We start from the raw sequence: 21,331 nt of genomic DNA on the forward strand, positions 1-21,331 counted from the left end.
AACTCACTAACACTAATTTTTAGTTTAGAAGGATTCAAGTAGGGTTTTAGATGAAAGGCAGCGACCTTAATCTCTGACCAAGGGAAACGTTTCATTTTTTCAAAGAAATGTTTGTTAAAAAATAAAGTCATAGTTCCATGGGATTCAATCACAGACCATGTGACATGGGAGTCAGGAAACTAACACACAGTGCCACCGGATTTAATAACGCTATAAAAACGCTATAAAATAATGTGACTAGGCACAGAACAAGTTTACAGCACAGTACAATAATAAATGCTGACCATGACTTTAGAAGCATAAATTGCCTTACACTCAATTTAAACACAAGCTGTCTTTAGCCCTCTAAGCTGGTTCATACAGAAATGTAGAGATCCAGGCTCAGAACACACAGCTTCATTAGCGAATACATATGCAGGACAACTAGAGAAGACGTTTTACAGAGGATGGATTTTTAGAAACATCCCATCAGTGACATCACTGAAGTCAACCCCTAGGTACTGTAACTGTCGTGTGGATAGTTTCACAAGAATCAGACAAAGGTTTAAGCATCGCTTGTTCTAGATAAAACTGCAAAAAAAAAAACAACAACCCATAATGTACTTCTTTGCGGCTCTGTTTGCCCAAATCATATATTCACAACGTGAAATCTAGAAAATAATATTACGTAACCAAAATCCGCAATATGGAAACAGAACCTGTGTAATTGTTGATAGATGATGTACTCGTAACATTTTTTCAAGACGAACTACAACATTTAAAAAATGACTTGTATGTACTTGATATCTCTAATCAATCCACGGCGACATTGTTAAAAGCAGAGTCGCAGCACAAAACGAAACTAAAACGCATACCGTTTTGCGCTTCTTATTAGTTGCTCAAAAGTAATTTGACTGTATGAAATGCATAATATAAACCTAGAAACATATACGTGAGCAGTACTTAAGCACTGTAGTATCGGTGTTAAGACATACCTCTCAAATACTGTAAATCAAGTTAAAAATATCTCAAGACCGATTCTGGTCATAATGAAACCATGTTTCGTGTATGTTTTCTTTAAAGTACCGAGACCAGCCATATACTGTATGTTTATGTTCCAAAATTAATATCGTTTATGGCCTTCACACGCGTTGCAGTATGCTCCTATTCTTTTTATGCTCAGCTACTAAGATTTCCCTTCAGTGGTAAAATTAGATATGAATATTCAATACTTAAACGGGCACAGTTAAGACATTAAATATACATATACATACTGTATACAGTACAGTTTTCATACGGTAATATGTTTATGTTCCTAAATCAATCTCTTTTATGAGCATGTGAAAGGCATGGTGAATCGGAGATTCTCAAAAATTACTGTACTTTGCATGATTGGAAACAAATGCGTGATTGCGAAATGCTGTGGTGTTACTTTTACAAAGACGGTCAATGAAAAAAAGAATGTTGACCAGGGCAATACTTTGAGTTTACACTTACAGCTTGTCCAAGGTCATTCATTATTAATACTATTAGTAATATCTTCGTTAAAGACTTTGATGGCCACAGCTCAAACATGAGAGGTTGAGCTTTATTAGCTCCACCTTGCGGAAATTCCGGATACTATTATTTTGCTTGTCGTATTATAGGAGAATTTACGGTAACTCGCGGTATTTACCGGTAGCTTGCGGTAGACTGCGTACAGCGTACCGCAAAATAATTCGGTATCGCCCGCGCATTTTGAATGGCTGCATCTGTATATGGTCAACAAGCTCCTCAAATGTCATTGGCATAGGGGTTCGAGACAGTTTTTGGTCGACTGGCTCAGTTATGGTCCTGAGGAAAGAACCTGGGTCTCAGCACGGGACATCCTGGATAAGACCCTTATCTCGGACTTTCTCCACCCCCGTGCTCCTCCTCTATCTACGGCGTCCGGAGCCGCCCCTGAAGGGGGGGGTACTGTCACGAATCTCCCTCACGCAGGCAAGCGCTCCCACATTCCCACGAGCTCTCCCCGTACCAAACGTGCACACGTCAATCAGTCCTCTACTAAAACCCTCACCTGGCCCCCGGTCATTGCTCACGATTGAGATTCTCTCCCGGAGTTACCCTACAAACTACGCCTTTGCCTTACAACGACTTCTCTCCTGGACCTCGACCCTACTTTTCCGACTACCGCTTTTGCCCCTCGATTTAGTACGTTCGCCTGTTTTACGCTCTCTCAGATCCTGACCCCAGCCTGTCTCTTCGTTTACGCCTCTGCCTTCAGATTCCACACCGACGCCTATTCTACGCCTTTCCGGACTCCGACCCCAGCCTTTTTCCTCGACTACGCCTTCGCCTGCCGATTCAGTGCCTACGCCTCTACTATGCCTTCCCGGACTCGGACCCCTGCCTGTTTACTCCGACTACGCCTACGCCTTGCTCCAACCCTACCAAGGGCACCGCATTGGATCTCCATCCTCCGCAGTCAGCCTCTGCGTGATAATCACTCTGCTCCCCTCCCCACTGATAGCTGATGTGTGGTGAGCGTTCTGGCGCACTATGGCTGCTGTCATATCATTCAGGTGGGGCTGCACATTGGTGGTGGTGGAGGGGATCCCCATTACCTGGAAGGCGCTTTGAGTGGAGTGTCCAGAAAAGCGCCATATAAGTGTAAGCAATTATTATTATTATCTAACAAAGCCTGGGCAGGATGATTGAAAGGCTGATTAGTAGAGTTTCCAATGCTTTCTTTCATTTTAACTACTGTCTATTTAAAACAGAACAGGATGTGTATCATTCACCAAGCATACTCAACATATTTATATACAGTAGTATACTGTAGTTAGCACAGGAAAGCACTAATAGGTTAACAAATATTTAATACCAGTAATGTTGTGCTCCTGAGGTGGGACTTTGAATGCCATTCAGCAGTGTGAGAGAACTGAATTGCTGGACGAACAGATGACTGAGTTGAGGAGCCTGCACAGGGAATTTTACTGAAAGTGAGGGGAGTGGGGAATGCATACTCATGGATTGGGAAGCAGCTTGCTTGGTGAGCCAAGTAGCCACACGCACAGACAGAAGTGGAGTTGTGGCTAGCTAGGGAGTCCAGAGTGTGGTGCGGGCAAAACACAGTCCAGATTGGAAATACAAATGAAGTGAGGGTTGTAACTGGATGGAGACACAGAAGCTGACAAAGCATAGGAGGATCAGGGAGATAGGTTTAGGGTTCAGTCAGAGTTCAAATCCAGGGTCCAAAACAAACAGTTAGCAAAGCCAAGGAGTGATCTGGGAACACAGCTGAGGGACAAAGCAGTGCTCAGAGAACACAGGAAACTGGACATGAGAATAAACACAGAGACAACACTGAAGGTCTCTGTCCAAACTCAATGAGAGAGGTCTGAGCTCTGTCAGGTCCAAGTATTTATTTGAAAAATGTGTCTCATGAGTCTGTGATACCACGGTGCCTACTGACAACTCACGCATTCTAGATGGCTGCATGTCTACACTCGTGCAGCAAGTCTTAGCTCACTCCTGGCAATAGGGAGAGGGGGTATCCACACAACTTGGCTTCCATTCCCTTAGCTAGACTACGCCGAATACATTCTACATATTTTACCCCTCTACGTCATTCATTAGGATTTAACCAAATAACTGAATTAGGTTTTTAGATTAAACAATGGAGACAGATTGGGACTGCTGAAAACCATAGCCAACTCTTCAAGCATCATTCTCTTGTGTGGAAATTTAATCAGTAGTCTCAAGAAGAGTGCTCAAGGTGCTTTTATTTATAATAATAAAGACACATACAATTCAAACTTAACAGGAAAATAAAATAAACTTCATGTCTACATTTAATCGACCAATCCTTGGCTTTTGGATTAAGGAGGTAGAGAAGTAGGGCATCGCCTGGCAAGGTAGTGGTGTATCTTCTCCCCACTGATAAGAGCAACGCATCGAGATAGCACAGGGAAAGTACTCCAGAGCTATAACATGAGCAGACAGGTGTGCTGTGCTGTCTCAGAGAGGGTGTGGGGAAGAGTATAGGAGAAAGCATACCAAACCAAACCATTAAAAGCTCATGTTAGATATGTCACAAGATCACATTTCAGGAAAAATTCTTATTGTATTACACTGCTCAGTGATGAACTGGAATATACCCATACCTCTGTGGTCTGTGTGCTAAAAGATAAAAGTAAACGTACTTTGCATCAGCTTATAACTCCTGTGCTCTGTAAATTGTATGTGAAGTTTAGAATACATTTTAAGGAAATCCTGCTAATATATAAGACATTTATATTATACAGTGTGAATAGTACCTCCATGTTATTGCTATACTATGCTATTACATTTTTTAATAATAATTATTTTGGGCTCCTGGGAGGTTTTTCATTTATGATTTATAATTTGATGAATGCGGTTTTATTATTTACTACTAGTGCTCCTTAATGTGTGAATTACAGTGGCTATAGAATGACCTTTCAGACTTCAATGTAAGAGTTTAACATTTAACATTTCTTGTTATTCAGAGAAATTAACCAATAAGATAAGTAAGGAGTTTCAGGCCTGGAGATGTACTCATTACCTCTGGTCAAATTTAAAGGGGAGCTTCCATGATCTTTCCCATCTTCTTGATCCCTTAGAGAACAGTGAAACATTCAGCTTGTAGAAAATGGAACACAAAAGTGATACCCCACTTGAGGCCAATTCAAACCGAAAGCGTTTCTGAAGCGTTTTTTCAGTCGTCCGTCTCGCGTCCGATGGAAGGAACAGAAAACGTATCCATCTCTGTGAGATGCATGTCTCACATTCTTCCCCTTCATCCTCCAGCGTTTCTTTATGCACCGAATCTTGTTTTTTCCACCTGCGCACGTAAGTGAAGCATAAACCCCAATAGGGATCCATTCAAGTCACACAAAACTCACACTTTCTATACCCTGTGAGCTACAGTATATAAGCACAATCTACAACAATATTATGATCATGCTGGCCCAGAGTGGTCCATTGATACAGTGCATCCACAACAGCTGTAATTAGGAAGCTAATGAACCAATTCAACTTCTAAACAATCAATACAGACTCAAAACGAAAATAACATCGTCAGTACCTTCACTTACCCATAACTGATAATCGATTTTACCACAAAATATCATTTTCCAGAAAACAAACGAGAGCTGCTGTTCCTCTATTGATGCCTGTAGTGTTTGAATACGGAACACAACTGTCGGTGTTGGTGTGGATAGGACGGATGGTCGCTTGTGCTACGCTTTCGCTGCGCTGACGTGTTGCTTCTGTTGTAACTCGGGGTTAGAAACAATCAAAGCCTAGTCTTTTTGTGTCCACTTGCAAAGGAGACAGACAGGAAACACTTTGTAAAAGAAAAGCATAAACGGCTTTGTTTTACTGTCTTACAAATTCCTCTGATAGGTGTGTTTGTCGAAAATTCACCATGCTGTACATTATTTCATTTTCCCCCGTTTCCTAAAAATGAAATTAAAAAAACTCAGACTTCTACACAATTCTACATTTGAAATGAATGGGACATTTTAAAGAACAAAGGTTTAAATTCAACATGTTCAAGCAGCTGTGGAAAAAAACAGCAAATATTGATAACAGTTGCTATTTAAAATTACACTGAAGCAAAAGCCTACATATTATTATTATTCAAGTAGTATACTTCTTAAATTCCACTGCTACTTTAAACCTTTCATCAGAAAAATATTTTACCTTCCATGTTAATGGTCCCATACCTATTCTAAAATTTGCTATGTGGATAGAATATTTAAAGGGGAGAAACATTTCTGAAGTACTGTATATCATCTGGTTCAGGTGGGTAGCTGCATCAGCATCAGTTTGCAAAGGAACAAGTAATAGGTTTATTCCATGCTAGAAAGAGAAGTGAGAAAACACAACATTTCAGCTGTGAAGCCTTCTTTAGGTGTGAGAAAGACAGGGCAGAGAGCAAAGATCGAATAGCACAGAGGAACAAAAGCTGGGAGAGAGGAGGAGGCAGGAGGGGCAGAGAGGCAGAGAGGCCACTCAGGAAGTGCAAAGTGCAGAAGGGTGAAGAAAGATGTGAAGTCAAAACCTGCATGAGAATAGAGAAGATTACATGAAAATAAGTCAGTCATTGAGAGAACAGGGATGGTGTGAACCTAGTTTCAGGATGAGTTTCATTTCTGTTGTTTTTCTGCTATGGGAGTTGAGAAATCCTTCTTTGAGAACAGAGACAGAGAGATCAGTGTGATCATTGCTGTCTGATGGTGAAATGAGAAACTATGAGCTTGGAGAAATCTTTAATCTTCACAGCCCGAACATGTTCTCTGAAGTGGTCTCCTAGTCTCCTTCCGGTTTCCTCTATGTAGATAGCTGGGCATTTTTTTCAAGAGATACAGTAAATAAGGTTGCTGGAGATACAGGATGCCATCTGGGTGATTAGGAATTGACATGAGGGGCCCTGAATGAATGTTTTGTTAGATATGTATTTGCAGGTGATGCAGTAAGTTCTGTTGCAGGGGAAGGTGCCTGGTGGGGATGATTGCCAAGTGTGGTCAAGGGAGCTATGAACCAGAAGTTTTTACGTAGATTGGGTGGTATGAGATGATTAGGTGGTTGGAAAAAAGGGTACTGATAGAGGGATCGCCCTGTAAAATGGAGTTGTTGTTAATAATGGTTCTGGGGCTAGAAAGCGTGTTAGTGTGGTAGGGAAGCACCAAAGGAATGCAGTTGTGAGACGAGGAGTTCCTTGTCGAGTTGATGATCTGAGGGCTATTTTTGGCCCGGGTGAGGGCCCTATTGATAACATGGGTGAGTATCCTCTGTTGATGAAAAAAGAATACATTCTGAGTGCTTGGTTCCTGAAATCCATGTAATCACTGCAGAGTCGACTTAGCCTGAGGAACTGTGAAAAAGGGAGAGAGTTTTTGGTCTGAGTGGGATAAAAGAGCTGTACAGGAGATAGCTGTGTGAATCTGTGGGTTTGTAATAGACCGAGGATGAGAGTCATGGATGGTTAACAGATACATTTATGTCTAGAAACAGAAGAGTGTTGGAAGATATGTTAAATGTATATTTGAGGTATGGGAGAGAGTTAGTGAAGAGATGCAGGAAGTGCTCTAGCTGATCAATAGAGCATATAGCGGCACCGACACAGTCATTGATGTATCTCTATATGATGTATAGAGGTCAGGGACAAAGCCGGTATAGGAAACAAAGAAGCATTCTTCTACCCAGCAGACAAAAATATTGGAATAGCTAGGTCTAAACTGTATATCATCTAGTTTACTAGACTAATAAAGCAGAGCAGAAAATTATATTTTAACTAATTTATTGAAAACATGATGACTACCTCTGTAGGAACTGAAATAGATTTATGATTGACATGAATAGACCAAAGCAATAAAAACAGCAATTAATGAAAGAGGGTGCTTTAAAATATTACCTCTTTAGCCACCATTTCTTCCTTTATACGCTTTATATGCTTGGAATTGTGATGCCCTAAGAAGAAAGACAAAATGTATGCTTTTAATAAGCTGTAGTTTTGCCATTGTACAGTAGATGTTGTTGCATTCAGCTTTGTTTTATTGACAGAGCAACACCTATAAAGAAGAGTTTAATAGAACTATAAGTAGTTAAAATTGTACTATAGCAAACTGCAAATTTGTAAGTTATCATCATAACAATGAGATGTGGAACAGTTAATTAAAAATGAAATAATTCAATACTTTTATTAAAGTAATAGGATTTACCTGTTCTAGTTTTTTCTCTGTACAAAAATACCACCAACACAGCCAACAGAATCATAGACAGGCCTGTTAAAAGTCCATACAGAATAGGTGTCTTTCTTGGTCCTGTATATGAAAATATTATTTGAAAAGAAATATTTTACATATTAACAATCTCGAAGGGACTATTCTCTAAAACAGACAAAATCCTCCAATTTATATATTTAAGTCTCTTGGTATGTTTTCTCCTTGACTATTTGAAGGTTGACCATTCAATCATAAAATTTCACATTTATAATAGGTCTAAATTTACCAGGTCTCAATAATACTGTTTTGGAGTTAATCTTTTGTACATTTTGATTATTTTAACATATTTTGAGGTATTATATTGATTTCAAGGAAGCAAGAGTTTTTTCAATGTGATTGATTACAAATATAAAACATTTGAAATTTATTTTTCAGATGACTTTGTATTGACTTTATATCAGTGTTATTTATATCAGTGTTAAAACAATGATTATGAAACTATCCATAGATAAAATGTATTTAGTTTATCTTTGTTTTAGAACACAAATCAATTGAACTAAAAAAAAAACAATTTTTTCTTCTGAAATGTCCTATTCCTCCTAAGCAAAAGATAGCAGCTAAAATTCAAAGCCTTTTAATCTACAGTATTGTAACAACATTGCTATAGGAGAGTTATCATATTAGGGCAGTAGGCATGGTGTGGCAGCAGTAGATTTAAAAGCTACCTGAATTTTGTTTGGATAGACTTTCAAGCACCATGGGGACAAAGAACACAGAAATATGAGGAAAATAAACAAAGGGAATTGGGTCTAAGAAGCAGGAGGCTATATTCCTATAAAATGAATCATGAAATCCATGGTGAAACCAATTCACTAAGGCATGAAGGATTGAGATGTGTAAAACGAAAAAGAAGAGTGCTAAAGTCAAGCATACAAAGAAGTATTGTAATGTAATGAAAAGAGGGAGGAATGTTATGTCCTTCGGATGAGACGTAAAACTGAGGTCCTGACTCTCTGTGGTCATTAAAAATCCCAGGGCGTTTCTCGAAAAGAGTAGGGGTGTAACCCCGGCGTCCTGGCCAAATTTCCCATTGGCCTTTACCAATCATGGCCTCCTAATAATCCCCATCTATGAATTGGCTTCATTACTCTGCTCTCCTCCCCACTGATAGCTGATGTGTGGTGAGGAGCGTTCTGGCGCACTATTGCTGCCGTTGCATCATCCAGGTGGGGCTGCACATTGGTGGTGGAAGAGGGGAGTCCCCATTACCTGTAAAGTGCTTTGTGTGGAGTGTCCAGAAAAGCGCTATATAAGTATAAGCAATTATTATTATTATTATTATTATTATTATTATTATTATTATTATTATTATTATTATTATGCCAAATGTTATCAAGCTAAATTGTTAAAAGTTAAATAACACTTTGTATAAATTAGGTGAGGAAGGCCATGTGAAAGGACAGTTAAATCTGCAACTAATCAATAGTGGAAAACTGGTATCTAGCATTATTTTGATCATTTTCAGTAATATGAGAAAAATAGCTGGATGTAGCCCTTGACATAGCTACAGTATATTCATCCAGGTGCTCCTTCTATGAATACAGTTGCATTCTCAAAGCTGAAACTTTAGCTCCAGTTTACAAGAAGCTGCCTCTGTGGAGTGCAACGGTTCAGTATACTTACAGTAAATCTAATGACTGAAATTGCAGGGGGCAAGGTATTGAGCTGACGTATTAACTCAATACTCTATTCAGCTTTACGTCCAAAGTATAGGAAGCAATATATCCACTGTACATTATCTGCATCTGAATACAATTATGTATTTAAAAATAGGCACCAAAATGGTAAATCAATTTGAAATAGAAAACTGCTTTTAGAAATGGTTCTTAAGTAACAGTTTAAATTACAATAAAAGACACTTACATTTTAATACAAAAGCTTCATATCTTATATGGAGTATTCCTCACAAATCAAGTACATTCATAACATACGTTTCAGTATCCATAGAAATCATATTTTATAATGTATTTCACCGTTGTACATTCACTATTGTTTCATAATGTTTTTCACCACTAAAGCATTCTAAAGTACTGTACATAAAATAAATTGTATGGTTTAGCTCACAGAAATAATGTCCCCTTTAAAATTCTCTTACCTGTCTGTGTCACTGTTTTTCTGAATACTCCCTTGTCTTCCATTTTCACGGTACATGTAAAAGGCTCTCTGCTCCACCAGGACTCTGCTGGGACTGTCATTTCTTTTCTGATTAAATAGAAATCCTCTCCAATGGAGTATATCTCTGTCTTGGTCTTGCTGGATCCACTGCTCTCCAGATTAAGTGGAACATCCCAGTAAACGGAGTTTGAGTCAGAAACCATCCCAAACACCATGCACACCAGAGTGGCCAAGCCTTCAGAGATAACAGCCTCGTCTGAGGGCGGGATGATCTCAATTGAAGGTGCTCTGATAGTGGAATCTGGAGAAACCAGAGGAAAGAAGAGAACAACCACGCACAGCTAATTGTTTAAATTCTATTATAAATGCATCACAGAAATAAATGAGGAAAACGTTTGATCTCTGGAACCTGTGAAAGAGTTTACAGTACATCAAAACCAATGCTCTGCAACATTTCAAAATAGAGTGATATTCAGTATAAAAAATCTTAGAAAAAACTATTAAGAGAGCTGCACAGCTGAGATTTTTCTTAAGAAACATATATCACTGATTTCCTCTAAGGCTACTGGTAATCGTTTCCAGAAATAAACATCCGACTATATTGTGTGTCATATAACATGTATAGTAATACTCTTAAAGTGAGTTGACCTGCTTGTTAAAAATCCTTTCCATCATCTCAGAATGATAAGGCATTACATACCTACAATAGTCAGGATATGATTTATTACCTCTTTTAAAAATAGTCACTGGCGTTGAGGGAAACAAAGTGAGATGTTGTGTTACAGAAGATTTAAAACTTGAAGATACTGTATGCAGTTCACACTTACTAGTCACAATCAGTTTGCTTCCACTTCTTGCAGTCTGGCAATGGAAGAGAGGCTGAACATTCATTTTTTAAAAAGAATTTAAAACATGAGGCTTCACACTTACTTTTTACAATGAGTTTGGTTCCATTGCTAAACCTCAGAGGTCTGGAATCATAAGCACAGTAATAAACCCCAGAGTCGCTGTGCTGTAAGTGCTTTATTGTCAGCATGCAGCCTTTCTCATTGTTACTAGTGACAGTATTCCGATCTGAATAGAGTGATGAAACCATGAGACTGCTGTCAGATTCCACCTTGAGCCATGTAACACTAGCGCAGGACGTCGAGCCATGAGCTAGACATGTCAGATTGACTGTGCTGCCTGCTGTAGCGTTCATGTGGAGGGGTCTGTAGAAATCCTGTGTAAATACAGCTGAAAATACACAAAGCAAGAAAATGAATAAATTTATTGGAATCTATGTGCATGTCTTTGCTCAACATGTTTTGACTAGATCAAATAATTATTTTGTCACAGAGGCATCATTCAGATTATACTGTACAGTGCCATGTGTATGTGTAAATCATTACCTCACATTCCTTGCATAAAAACCTACTGAAATACTTTTTACAAACAAACACACAAGCAAATATTTCATTGCATTTACTTCTGTTTATGTAATTCTTTGAACATCTGTAACAGTGACATCAAAGGGACTAAGCAACAGAAGAAATGATTTGATGGAGGTGTGCAAAGTACACAGCACAAGTATCCTCTGATGCATGTACTGTAGTAAACAGGAGAACAATGGAATGTAGAAAACTGGTGTTTGTAAACCTTTTCAGTTCCCATATTTCACCAAACATTTATCTTAATTTACTGTAGTTTGAATAAAAGGTAAACCTCTTATCTTGCCCACTCTGCAATTCCCAGGTTTGTTTTTCTGTTTCAGGAAATTAATTTGAATTTTCTTTGTTATTTTAACATCTGAGACATGGGGAGTCACTTTAGACCTTCAAAGATGACAATGTATCCTTTGCTTTTCTAAAAGTCATTGTAGCAGCATTAGTTTTTATTTGTTATCACATAATTAGATGTAATTTTGGAGAAAATAACTTCTGCGGCTCTAGATAGAGTTACACATAGGAAAGTGCATTTCTACTGTATATGAATTATTTAAATATAATGTGAAGGAGCTTCAGAGGCTTTCAAAAACCAAGGAGAAGTTTTTAGCATTTAGTTTTTATACTATAATACATGGGACATTTGAATTTAATAATGAAACTTGAAAATGTAAAAAAAATATAGTAATGGATAAAATACTTCCTTTCCTGCCTTTGGATTTGTGCATAGCAAAATTACATTACATTTTCTCTCCTTAAATATTTTTTTTCCTTTATTTTAATTAATTTTCAACAAAATTCACATACCATCCCATAAGGGATTCCTCTTTAATAGACACTGACCTTTCAGCAACAATTCTGTCAACTCCACTGGCAAATACTCTATAAGAGGTGATCATAATTTAAGGAAAGATCTTTTGTTCCCTTTCTTCTTTGTGTATTTAAGAGGTAATTGGGCTAGCTCCATTTCTGTGTTTATTTTAAATTACATAAATAACCAGAATAGAACTTTTGCTCTTAAAGCTGACTGTCATTTGTTAATTACATTATCCAAAAATAAAGCTGGATCTTCTGTATAATGTGATTCCAATTCTATTGTTCCAAGTTTTTTTATAAGATTGAAACCTTAAAGCTTACACACTGTCAGATAAATTTATGTTTACATTTTCTGTATATTCTACTGTATATCGCATTTGCAGGAATCTTAATCTATAGTGGTGGGTGCGCAAAATTTCAGAGGGCAATAGGCACAGTGATAGGTAGTTTTGTTTATGGGTTAGATAAATGAACACTTTCGCAGAAGCACCACACTAAAGTGTTGGTGTTTCATTAGAGATATTTATGTGCATATACAATACATGCATTATAAAGAGGCAGGGGCTTAATGTAAATGGGATGTAAATAAATAATTATTTTACATTTAATTTTGTAATTCTTTAGCTCATGCTTGATCTATTTCTTTATAACTTCAGTTTCATCATCCGCAATTACTGTATAAGATCTTGTTAAAATTATATCTTATTCAAAGAGTCATTGCATGTATTACTATAACGGAATCATTTCATTTATAAACTAATTTGACAACTGATCAATGGTTGGTGTGATGTTATGATACACACTCATAAAAATATTGTAAATTTCCATAGAGTTAAAAATGCTAAAAAATAAATAGAATATTAAAAACAGAGAAACATATAGATATCTATTATTTGATAGTTGTTATTTTTGTTATGAAAATAACAACTAAGCAAACCATTAAGGCTATTCTAAAATGAAAAATAAAAAAATACTATAAAAGCATGAACAAATATATTGCTTTAAAAGAACATAAAACTGAGTGTATATGGCTTGTAGTACTTGAAGTAAAGTATCTAAAGATAAAAATATTAAATACACTTCATATAAACTGTTGTTTAGCCAATTTAATACGTTTAAAAATTTAATTAAAATAAATTTACTCTTACCTTGATAGATAACCATGAACAGAAACCAAAAGAGAAGCATGTTAATTGTTCTATATTTTTATAAAAAAAATAGAAATCCCCTTTTAAATACATTTATTTTGTGAAGGTCTCACTTGCTCGCTACAACCTGTCTCATAGCTACGTAACTGGTCACAGAAAATGTGTGGCAGCACAGTCTAAGCAGCATATAGGAAATCTGTAGGCGGCTATATTTTTGAATTGCAGACACATCTTTCAGAGACAGGATCTATCAACACCAGAGATGGCTAAAATGTATTTCCTACAAAATGGAAAAATAAGAACAAGTTGCTTACACAGTATGATAAGGTTCAGTTATAAGGTGATTTCTCCAACATTTTGTGTGAGAAACAGATTTTCTTCTCCTTTTTTGAAATTGAAATAAAAATCAGAAAATTATTTAATTAACAGAAGTTAAGAACTGACAAAAAATTATTAAAACATTAATGTAACAGTAGATTTATGTTATTAATTTGAACAAGTAAGGCTTTTTATTTTATAACTATATGATAGTTTTGTGTAGTTTTATATTTTATAGTGTAGTTTTTTACTAATTCATTAAATTAGTGACATCTGGATGTCATTTCACTTAATAGAATTTCTTTTCTGTCAAACTCAGATTTCTGATTGACATTAACTTGAAACTAAAGGCCTTAAAGTAACACCTTCAATGCTTTTTTCCCCATCCCACTTTAGCTTAAAGGCTGCAAATTCCAGTTATAAATTCTTCATAACCTTTCATATAAAATCAAAGCATTAATCAATAACAGAATTATTGATTCTGTCATTCGTCTGCTCCATTCGTCTCAAGTTGTGTAGCTCTCCCAAGATCTCCTCCTACATAATAGTGGGCATGACCATCCTTTAATACCTCCTTTCCCTCTGCATGTTGGGACTGCGGTAACAGGACATCTCCCTTGATGCATAGCTGATTCTATTACTTCAAGAGGAGCCTCACCTGATTGTTCTCTCTACTCCTGACTACACTGTTGGGTGCCCGATTACCCCCTCAGTGCTGCATCACTCTCAATAGGACAGGTTTTCCAACTGGAGTTTTCACAGCTCCTGCAGAGACTTTTCTGGAATCACTTCAGTACTCTTCTCTCCCTGACTGAAACACAACCACTTGGCAACCAGCTGACATAACTTCTGCTGGTCAAACTTTTCATCATGGAGCGACAAGACTGACAAGACTCTGAACACATGGCCATACAGATACTCTGGGAACGTCTCCATTTCCCATTTCAAAACAAGGAATACAAGCTTATGGGCAGGGTACCTTTTCTCCACTGGAAATAAACAGCAAAGGAAATCACTCTTTCCCTTTTTCCTTATTCCTGGGCTAAATAAGGCATCAGTGTGGAGGATGAAGGGCTTACTGTAGTCCACATATCCCAGTACCTTGGTTGTTCTAATCTCCTCCTTCTGTTTTCTTGAAGGCTCATTCATATTGTTTTATCCACTTGAAGGGAGGTAAATTTTTGGAGCCTGGTTTCTTCTTCCTCCTCTTGGAAGGTCCTCATGTCAGCCTCCTATTTGCTGATGGGAGTCGGTCACGCTTGTAATTGTTGTATCTTTTCAGGGTCTGTCAAAATCCCCTATTCTGATACTACTGTAGATGGCCAAGGTTGGGTCTTCAGGAAGCTGCACTTCTTGTGCTTAAGGTTCAATCCATGTTCTTGCTGATGGCAGAAAACCATCCCCAAATGTGCCAGATGTCCCTCAACTGTGCAGCTAAATACGATGATGTCATCCAGTTACAGCAGCAGGCTATAGAAATTCTCTTCCCCGAAGCAGTTTATCATTAGTCTTTGGAAGGTTGCTGAGGCTTTCTGTTACATTCAAACAGGCCCATTTGTAGTAAAGGCCATCTTTAGGTGATCAGACTCAGCTACCATGACATGCCTTATTGATCTCTTGATACCACGCCAGTGGTTCTGATGGTAAGGCAGTTGGAAAAGATTAGTCAATAAGCAACTTCCCTTTCCTTATTATAACCATCTGAAGCAGGATCTGACCTGAGGGCTTCCACCTTCACTACCTACAACAGGATTGAAATTCCAGTCATGCAGCATCCTCTCCAGATCTCCAGATCTGGACAGGATGACTTCCAATGTGGTTTTCCAATACAAACCAGTCTTCCCACCTTCAACATCAGGTACTTCCCACACCCATACCTTCAGGAAGGGGCAATTCTCAGCACCTTCAAGCAGCGCAGTATAAGGTTGTCATCCTGTGGACCAGGGCTCTGTAACATGCATATCCATCTGCCAGCTTAGCACAATAACCACTAGCAATACTCAACTCTAAATATTATCAGTCATCAAACTCTTAGAACAAACACAAACCCTTATAAACATAAAGTATATGACCCATAATTTCCCTTTAAGAATCATCCACTAAAAAACTCCGTTCTGTTTGTTAACTCTAATGTTGAGCTAAGCCAGTTTCCATGCCAGGGAACCAAGTGAAAAACATATAAGATAAGATCACTTTATTGGCCATATATAATTTCTTGTTTTAGGAATTTGTCTTTTTACCCAACTTGCTCCCCATGAGAAACACAGACAGGGAGAGAAGCTTGGGGTCAGAGCACAGGGTCAGCCATTTTATACAGTGCCCCATGAGCAGTTGGGTTGAAGGGCCTTGCTCAGGGGCCTAACAGAGTAGGATTCCTCTGTCAGACAGGGGATTTGAACCAGCAACCTTCCAGCCACAGGCACAGATCCTTAGCCACAGAGCCACTGCACCGCCCCTTAAGACATATCCCAGTCTTAAGGGGAGCCTGGTATAAAAACTGGCATGTATGGCAGGTCTTCCGCGAAGCTGCCAGAAATAATATCAATCTGTATACGGACTATGTTACTGGTTACATCAACAAATGCATTGAAGACGTGGTTCCCAGGATTACTGTTCACACATACCCAAATCAAAAACCATGGGTAAATGGTGAGATACATGCCAAACTTAAAGCTAGGACAGTTGCTTAAAATTCTGGCGATATGGATAGATACAAAAAATCCATATACGATGTCAGGAAAGCCATCAAAATAGCTAAATACAACTTTAGAGTTAAATTAGAGACATATCATCATGGCTGCAACACACGGAACATGTGGAGTGGTATACGCACCATTACAGACTACAAAACGCAACCCAGCTATATCATACAACAGTCTGCCTCTCTTCCTGATGAGTAAATTCATCCTATGCTCAGTTTGAGGTCAGTAACGTAGATCCAGCCAGGAGGATTCAAGAACTCAAGACGGAAACCCACTGATCATATCCAGAGCGGATGTGTGCAAAGTTTTTTAAAAAGACCAATCCACACAAGGCTCCTGGCCCTGATGCTATCCCTGGCTGTGTTCTGAAGGCATGTGCAGACCAGCTGGCAGATGTCTTCTCAGACATATTAAATCTTTCTCTAGCTCAGTCTTAGTTCCTTCCTGATTTAAGAAAACCATCATTGTCTCTGTACCTAAGAAACCCAGAGTCAGCTGCCTGAATGACTACCGCCTTGTTGCAGTCACATCATGAAGTGCTCCGAGCAGTTGGTCAAAGCATACATCACCTCCTCATTGCGTGACACCCTAGACCCATTGCAATTTGCATATCGCCAGAACAGGTCAACAGAGGATGCTATTGCCACTGCCCTCCATACTGCCCTCTCACACCTGGATAAGAAAGGAACATATGTGAGAAGAAACAAGTAATAGGTTTATTCCATGCTGAAAAGAGAAGAAAGAAAACATGCATGCTGACGCAGCTACCCACCTGAACTACATATATGAGAATGCTGTTTGTTGATTACAGCTCAGCATTCAATTCTATAGTGCCCTCAAAGCTTGTCATCAGGCTCCAGGACCTGGGACTGAACACCTCCCTTTGTAATTGGATCTTGAACTTCTTGACAGAATGTCCGCAGGTGGTGAGGGTGGGCACCAACATACAGTGCCTTGCGAAAGTATTCGGCCCCCTTGAACTTTTCAACCTTTTGCCACATTTCAGGCTTCAAACATAAAGATATAAATTTTTTATTTTATGTGAAGAATCACCAACAAGTGGGACACAATTGTGAAGTGGAACGAAATCTATTGGATTTTTGAAACTTTTTTAACTAATAAAAAAATGAAAAGTGGGGCGTGCAAAATTATTCGGCCCCTTTACTTTCAGTGCAGCAAACTCACTCCAGAAGTTCAGCGAGGATCTCTGAATGATCCAATGTTGTCCTAAATGACTGATGGTGATAAATAGAATCCACCTGTGTGTAATCAAGTCTCTGTATAAATGCACCTGCTCTGTGATAGTCTCAAGGTTCTGTTGAAAGCGCAGAGAGCATCATGAAGACCAAGGAACACACCAGGCAGGTCCGTAATACTGTTGTGGAGAAGTTTAAAGCCGGATTTGGATACAAAAAGATTTCCCAAGCTTCAAACATCCCAAGGAGCACTGTGCAAGCGATCATCTTGAAATGGAAGGAGTATCAGACCACTGCAAATCTACCAAGACCTGGCCGTCCCTCTAAACTTTCAGCTCAGACTAGGAGAAGACTGATCAGAGATGCAGCCAAGAGGCCCATGATCACTCTGGATGAACTGCAGAGAACTACAGCTGAGGTGGGAGAGTCTGTCCATAGGACAACAATCAGTCTTACACTGCACAAATCTGGCCTTTATGGAAGAGTGGCAAGAAGAAAGCCATTTCTCAAAGATATCCATAAAAAGTCTCGTCTAAAGTTTGCCACAAGCCACCTGGGAGACACCCCAAACATGTGGAAGAAGGTGCTCTGGTCAGATGAAACCAAAATCGAACTTTTTGCCCACAATGCAAAACGATATGTTTGGCGTAAAAGCAACACAGCTCATCACCCTCAACACACCATCCCCACTGTCAAACATGGTGGTGGCAGCATCATGGTTTGGGCCTGCTTTTCTTCAGCAGGGACAGGGAAGATGGTTAAAATTGAGGGGAAGATGGATGCAGCCAAATACAGGACCATTCTGGATGAAAACCTGTTGGAGTCTGCAAAAGACCTGAAACTGGGACGGAGATTTATCTTCCAACAAGACAATGATCCCAAACATACAGCAAAATCTACAAAGGAATGGTTCACAAATAAACGTATCCAGGTGTTTGAATGGCCAAGTCAAAGTCCAGACCTGAATCCAATCGAGAATCTGTGGAAAGAGCTGAAAACTGCTGTTCACAAACGCTCTCCATCCAACCTCACTGAGCTCGAGCTGTTTTGCAAGGAAGAATGGGCAAGAATTTCAGTCTCTCGATGTGCAAAACTGATAGAGACATACCCCAAGCGACTTGCAGCTGTAATCGCAGCAAAAGGTGGCTCTACAAAGTATTAACGCAAGGGGGCCGAATAATTTTGCACGCCCCACTTTTCATTTTTTTATTAGTTAAAAAAGTTTCAAAAATCCAATAGATTTCGTTCCACTTCACAATTGTGTCCCACTTGTTGGTGATTCTTCACATAAAATAAAAAATTTATATCTTTATGTTTGAAGCCTGAAATGTGGCAAAAGGTTGAAAAGTTCAAGGGGGCCGAATACTTTCGCAAGGCACTGTATCTCTACCCTGACTCTAAACACTGGAGCCCCCCAAGGCTGTGTACTTAGCCCTATCTTCTACTCCTTATTTACCCATGATTGTGTAGCCAGGCATAACTCAAACTCCATCATTAAGTTTGCGGGCAATACAACAGTCATCAGCCTGATCACAGATGGTGAGGAGTCTGCATACAGGGAGGAGGTTGAAACCCTGGCTGTATGGTGCCAGAAAAACAACCTCTCTCTGAGCATCAGTAAGACTAAGGAGATGATTGTGGATTATAGGAAACACCAGGAAGGAGATCACATACCTATTTATATCAATGGGACTGTAGTGGAGAGGGTCAGCAGTTTGAAGTTCCTGGGAGATAACATCATGGACCCACCACACCAACATTTTGTCAAAACAGCACGGCAGTGCCTATTCTTTCTCCGCAGGCTAAGGAAGTTCGGCATGCCGTCACATATCCAGATCAGCTTCTAAAGGTGCACTATTGAGAGTATCCTGACTGGTTGCATCACTGCCTGGTATGGGAGCTGCTCTACCCGGGATCACAAAGTACTACAGAGGGTGGTGAAGTCAGCGCAGCTCATTACCGGCTGTGAGCTTCCAAACATCCAGGATATCTACTCAGCTTCTACCTCCAGGTAATAAGACTGTTAAATAGCCAACCTGCAGTTCCTTCAGCAAATCACCCGTAATGGCTACATGGACATATAGTTTTCATTGTATTCAGCATACTGCACAACTTGGACGTAATATATTGCATACACCCTGAATACTCAGCAGCTCTATTTAAATTGAGTTTTGTCTGAGTTTATTTTATTCAATTTCTATTACACTCTTCTTCTTCTTCTTTTTCACAGCCTTAGTCCCAGACTGTCCTGGGGTCGGCTGCTTTGGTTGCTCAATTTCTATTACACTATTATCTATTATTATGTAACCTTATTTTGTAACTTTAATTTTGTGATTTTTATCCCCCCCCCCCAGTAAGCTCGTAGAAAAGACATTTCATGGCCAGCAACTACTCCTATACGCTGTATTGTTGTGCATTTGATTAAAAAACTGTGATTGATTGATTGACTGATTGAAGAGGCCCCTCTGTTCAGATACATAGTAAAGCTATATCCAGTGTTGAACCATCTAATGATATATAGAGCAGGTAAACTGCATTCAGTCTGGCTAGTCCTAAAAAATGAATATGGAGAATAATTTTTAATTAAATTAAATTTAAACAATCTAAAGAATGGTGCGATACTATTGAGAGAAATAGCATGGGACCCTGATTGTAAACTCAATAAAATACATATTTTTTTCAAGGAACGGTCAGTGAGGGGCTTAAGGTTTTGCTGTCAGCTAATTGACAAAGACTGCATTGCAACATTCGATAATTTTGATTTGGTTGAGAAATTTGCCTACTTGACTGTCATCTCCATAGGTATTTATAGGTTAGAAGTTATCTTACAGACAGTATGAGCTAGAGTATAACAATGAAAGACTGTTTTGTAATGTTCTGTGCACATTGTGTGAAAGTGTTGTCTGTTGTATTGTGTAGGCCCCGAGAGAACAGCACAAATAACAGCTACCAATATAATGAAGCAACTATTCATTAACGTCTACTACAGCACCATAGAAATTGTCCTCACTAGTGGCATCACTGTATAGTATGGCAGTCCCACCATACTGTACATAACCATGACAATCAAAGGGTTCTGGCAATGACACAGAGGGTTATTGGATCTCACTTACTTTACTATCAATCGATGAGATTCACACCATCCTCTGTCACAGTAAAGCATGATCCATTATTCAGGATTCCAACTATCCTGACCACAAACTGTTCTCCCCCCTGCACTCTGGCAAGCGGTACCACACCATTAAAACACAGACCATTAGACTTAAGAAGAGCTTCTATCCTACAGTAGTGCTCATTATTAACAACTATCTATGCAATGCCTCAAAATTCAATGCACACTGCTCTTTTGATTTGGCTAACAAATACAGTATTTATTGACTGTACATACAGTACTGTCACTATTTTTTACTGATCTTCTAATGTCCTGCCCACATTGTGTTGTGTTGACTGTTGTTCTGTGCATGTCCTGAGACAACAGCACGGATAAGAATCCCAGTGTACGTGTACAATACATACTGTACGGCAAATGAACTCCTCTATATCTATCTAGATGTGTGGTTGACTGCAGTACACTTTCCATGGGGAAAATAACTCTTCAATTATATAATAGTCAGGAATGGTGAATATGGAGGCAGGGAAATCATTTACGGACGTGGGTGCCCCACATACCATTGGCTCATTGATGGCTGAATGATGAAAGCTTATGTTGTCTCATATAGGGACAACGCTAGATACCTGTATGTCAAACTTTATATTTGTCTCTTCCTGGGAACACGTCTGCCATACATCACCTACAAGAATGCCACTAGGCATTCAGTATTACACTATATCATCCAATCT

The 21,331-nt window shown here is 38.9% G+C and overlaps 1 protein-coding gene across 2 annotated transcripts; it reads right to left on the reverse strand.

The window, feature by feature from the left end:
- Positions 1-3,734: 3,734 nt before the first annotated feature.
- LOC148639741 (uncharacterized) lies at positions 3,735-13,413 on the reverse strand. Of its 2 annotated transcripts, none has more exons than XM_088620785.1 (6): positions 13,276-13,413; positions 10,818-11,123; positions 9,868-10,188; positions 7,710-7,811; positions 7,403-7,458; positions 3,735-5,442 (listed from the first exon to the last, which is right to left on the reverse strand). In XM_088620785.1, exons 1-6 carry the CDS (start codon positions 13,313-13,315, stop codon positions 5,362-5,364), a joined length of 906 nt encoding a protein of 301 aa, XP_088476911.1. In that variant the 5' UTR covers positions 13,316-13,413; the 3' UTR covers positions 3,735-5,361. The 2 variants fall into 2 exon arrangements, with proteins under 2 accessions (XP_088476911.1, XP_088476910.1); XM_088620784.1 differs by having other exon boundaries at positions 3,735-6,862.
- Positions 13,414-21,331: the final 7,918 nt, after the last annotated feature.

This window comes from Lepisosteus platostomus, chromosome 26 (genome assembly GCF_059453375.1).
Source record: "Lepisosteus platostomus isolate fLepPlt1 chromosome 26, fLepPlt1.hap1, whole genome shotgun sequence".
NCBI classification, from domain to species: domain Eukaryota; kingdom Metazoa; phylum Chordata; class Actinopteri; order Semionotiformes; family Lepisosteidae; genus Lepisosteus; species Lepisosteus platostomus.

Excerpts from the sequence above, each read along its gene's own strand:
- LOC148639741 (XM_088620784.1), bottom strand. The coding sequence starts at position 13,315 with ATGCTTCTCTTTTGGTTTCTGTTCATGGTTATCTATCAAG. Across the intron at positions 7,812-9,867 it reads AAAAACAGTGACACAGACAG|GACCAAGAAAGACACCTATT; the intron begins GTAAGAGAATTT and ends TTTCATATACAG. Across the intron at positions 6,863-7,402 it reads AAGAAATGGTGGCTAAAGAG|TTCCTCAGGCTAAGTCGACT; the intron begins GTAATATTTTAA and ends CCTTTTTCACAG.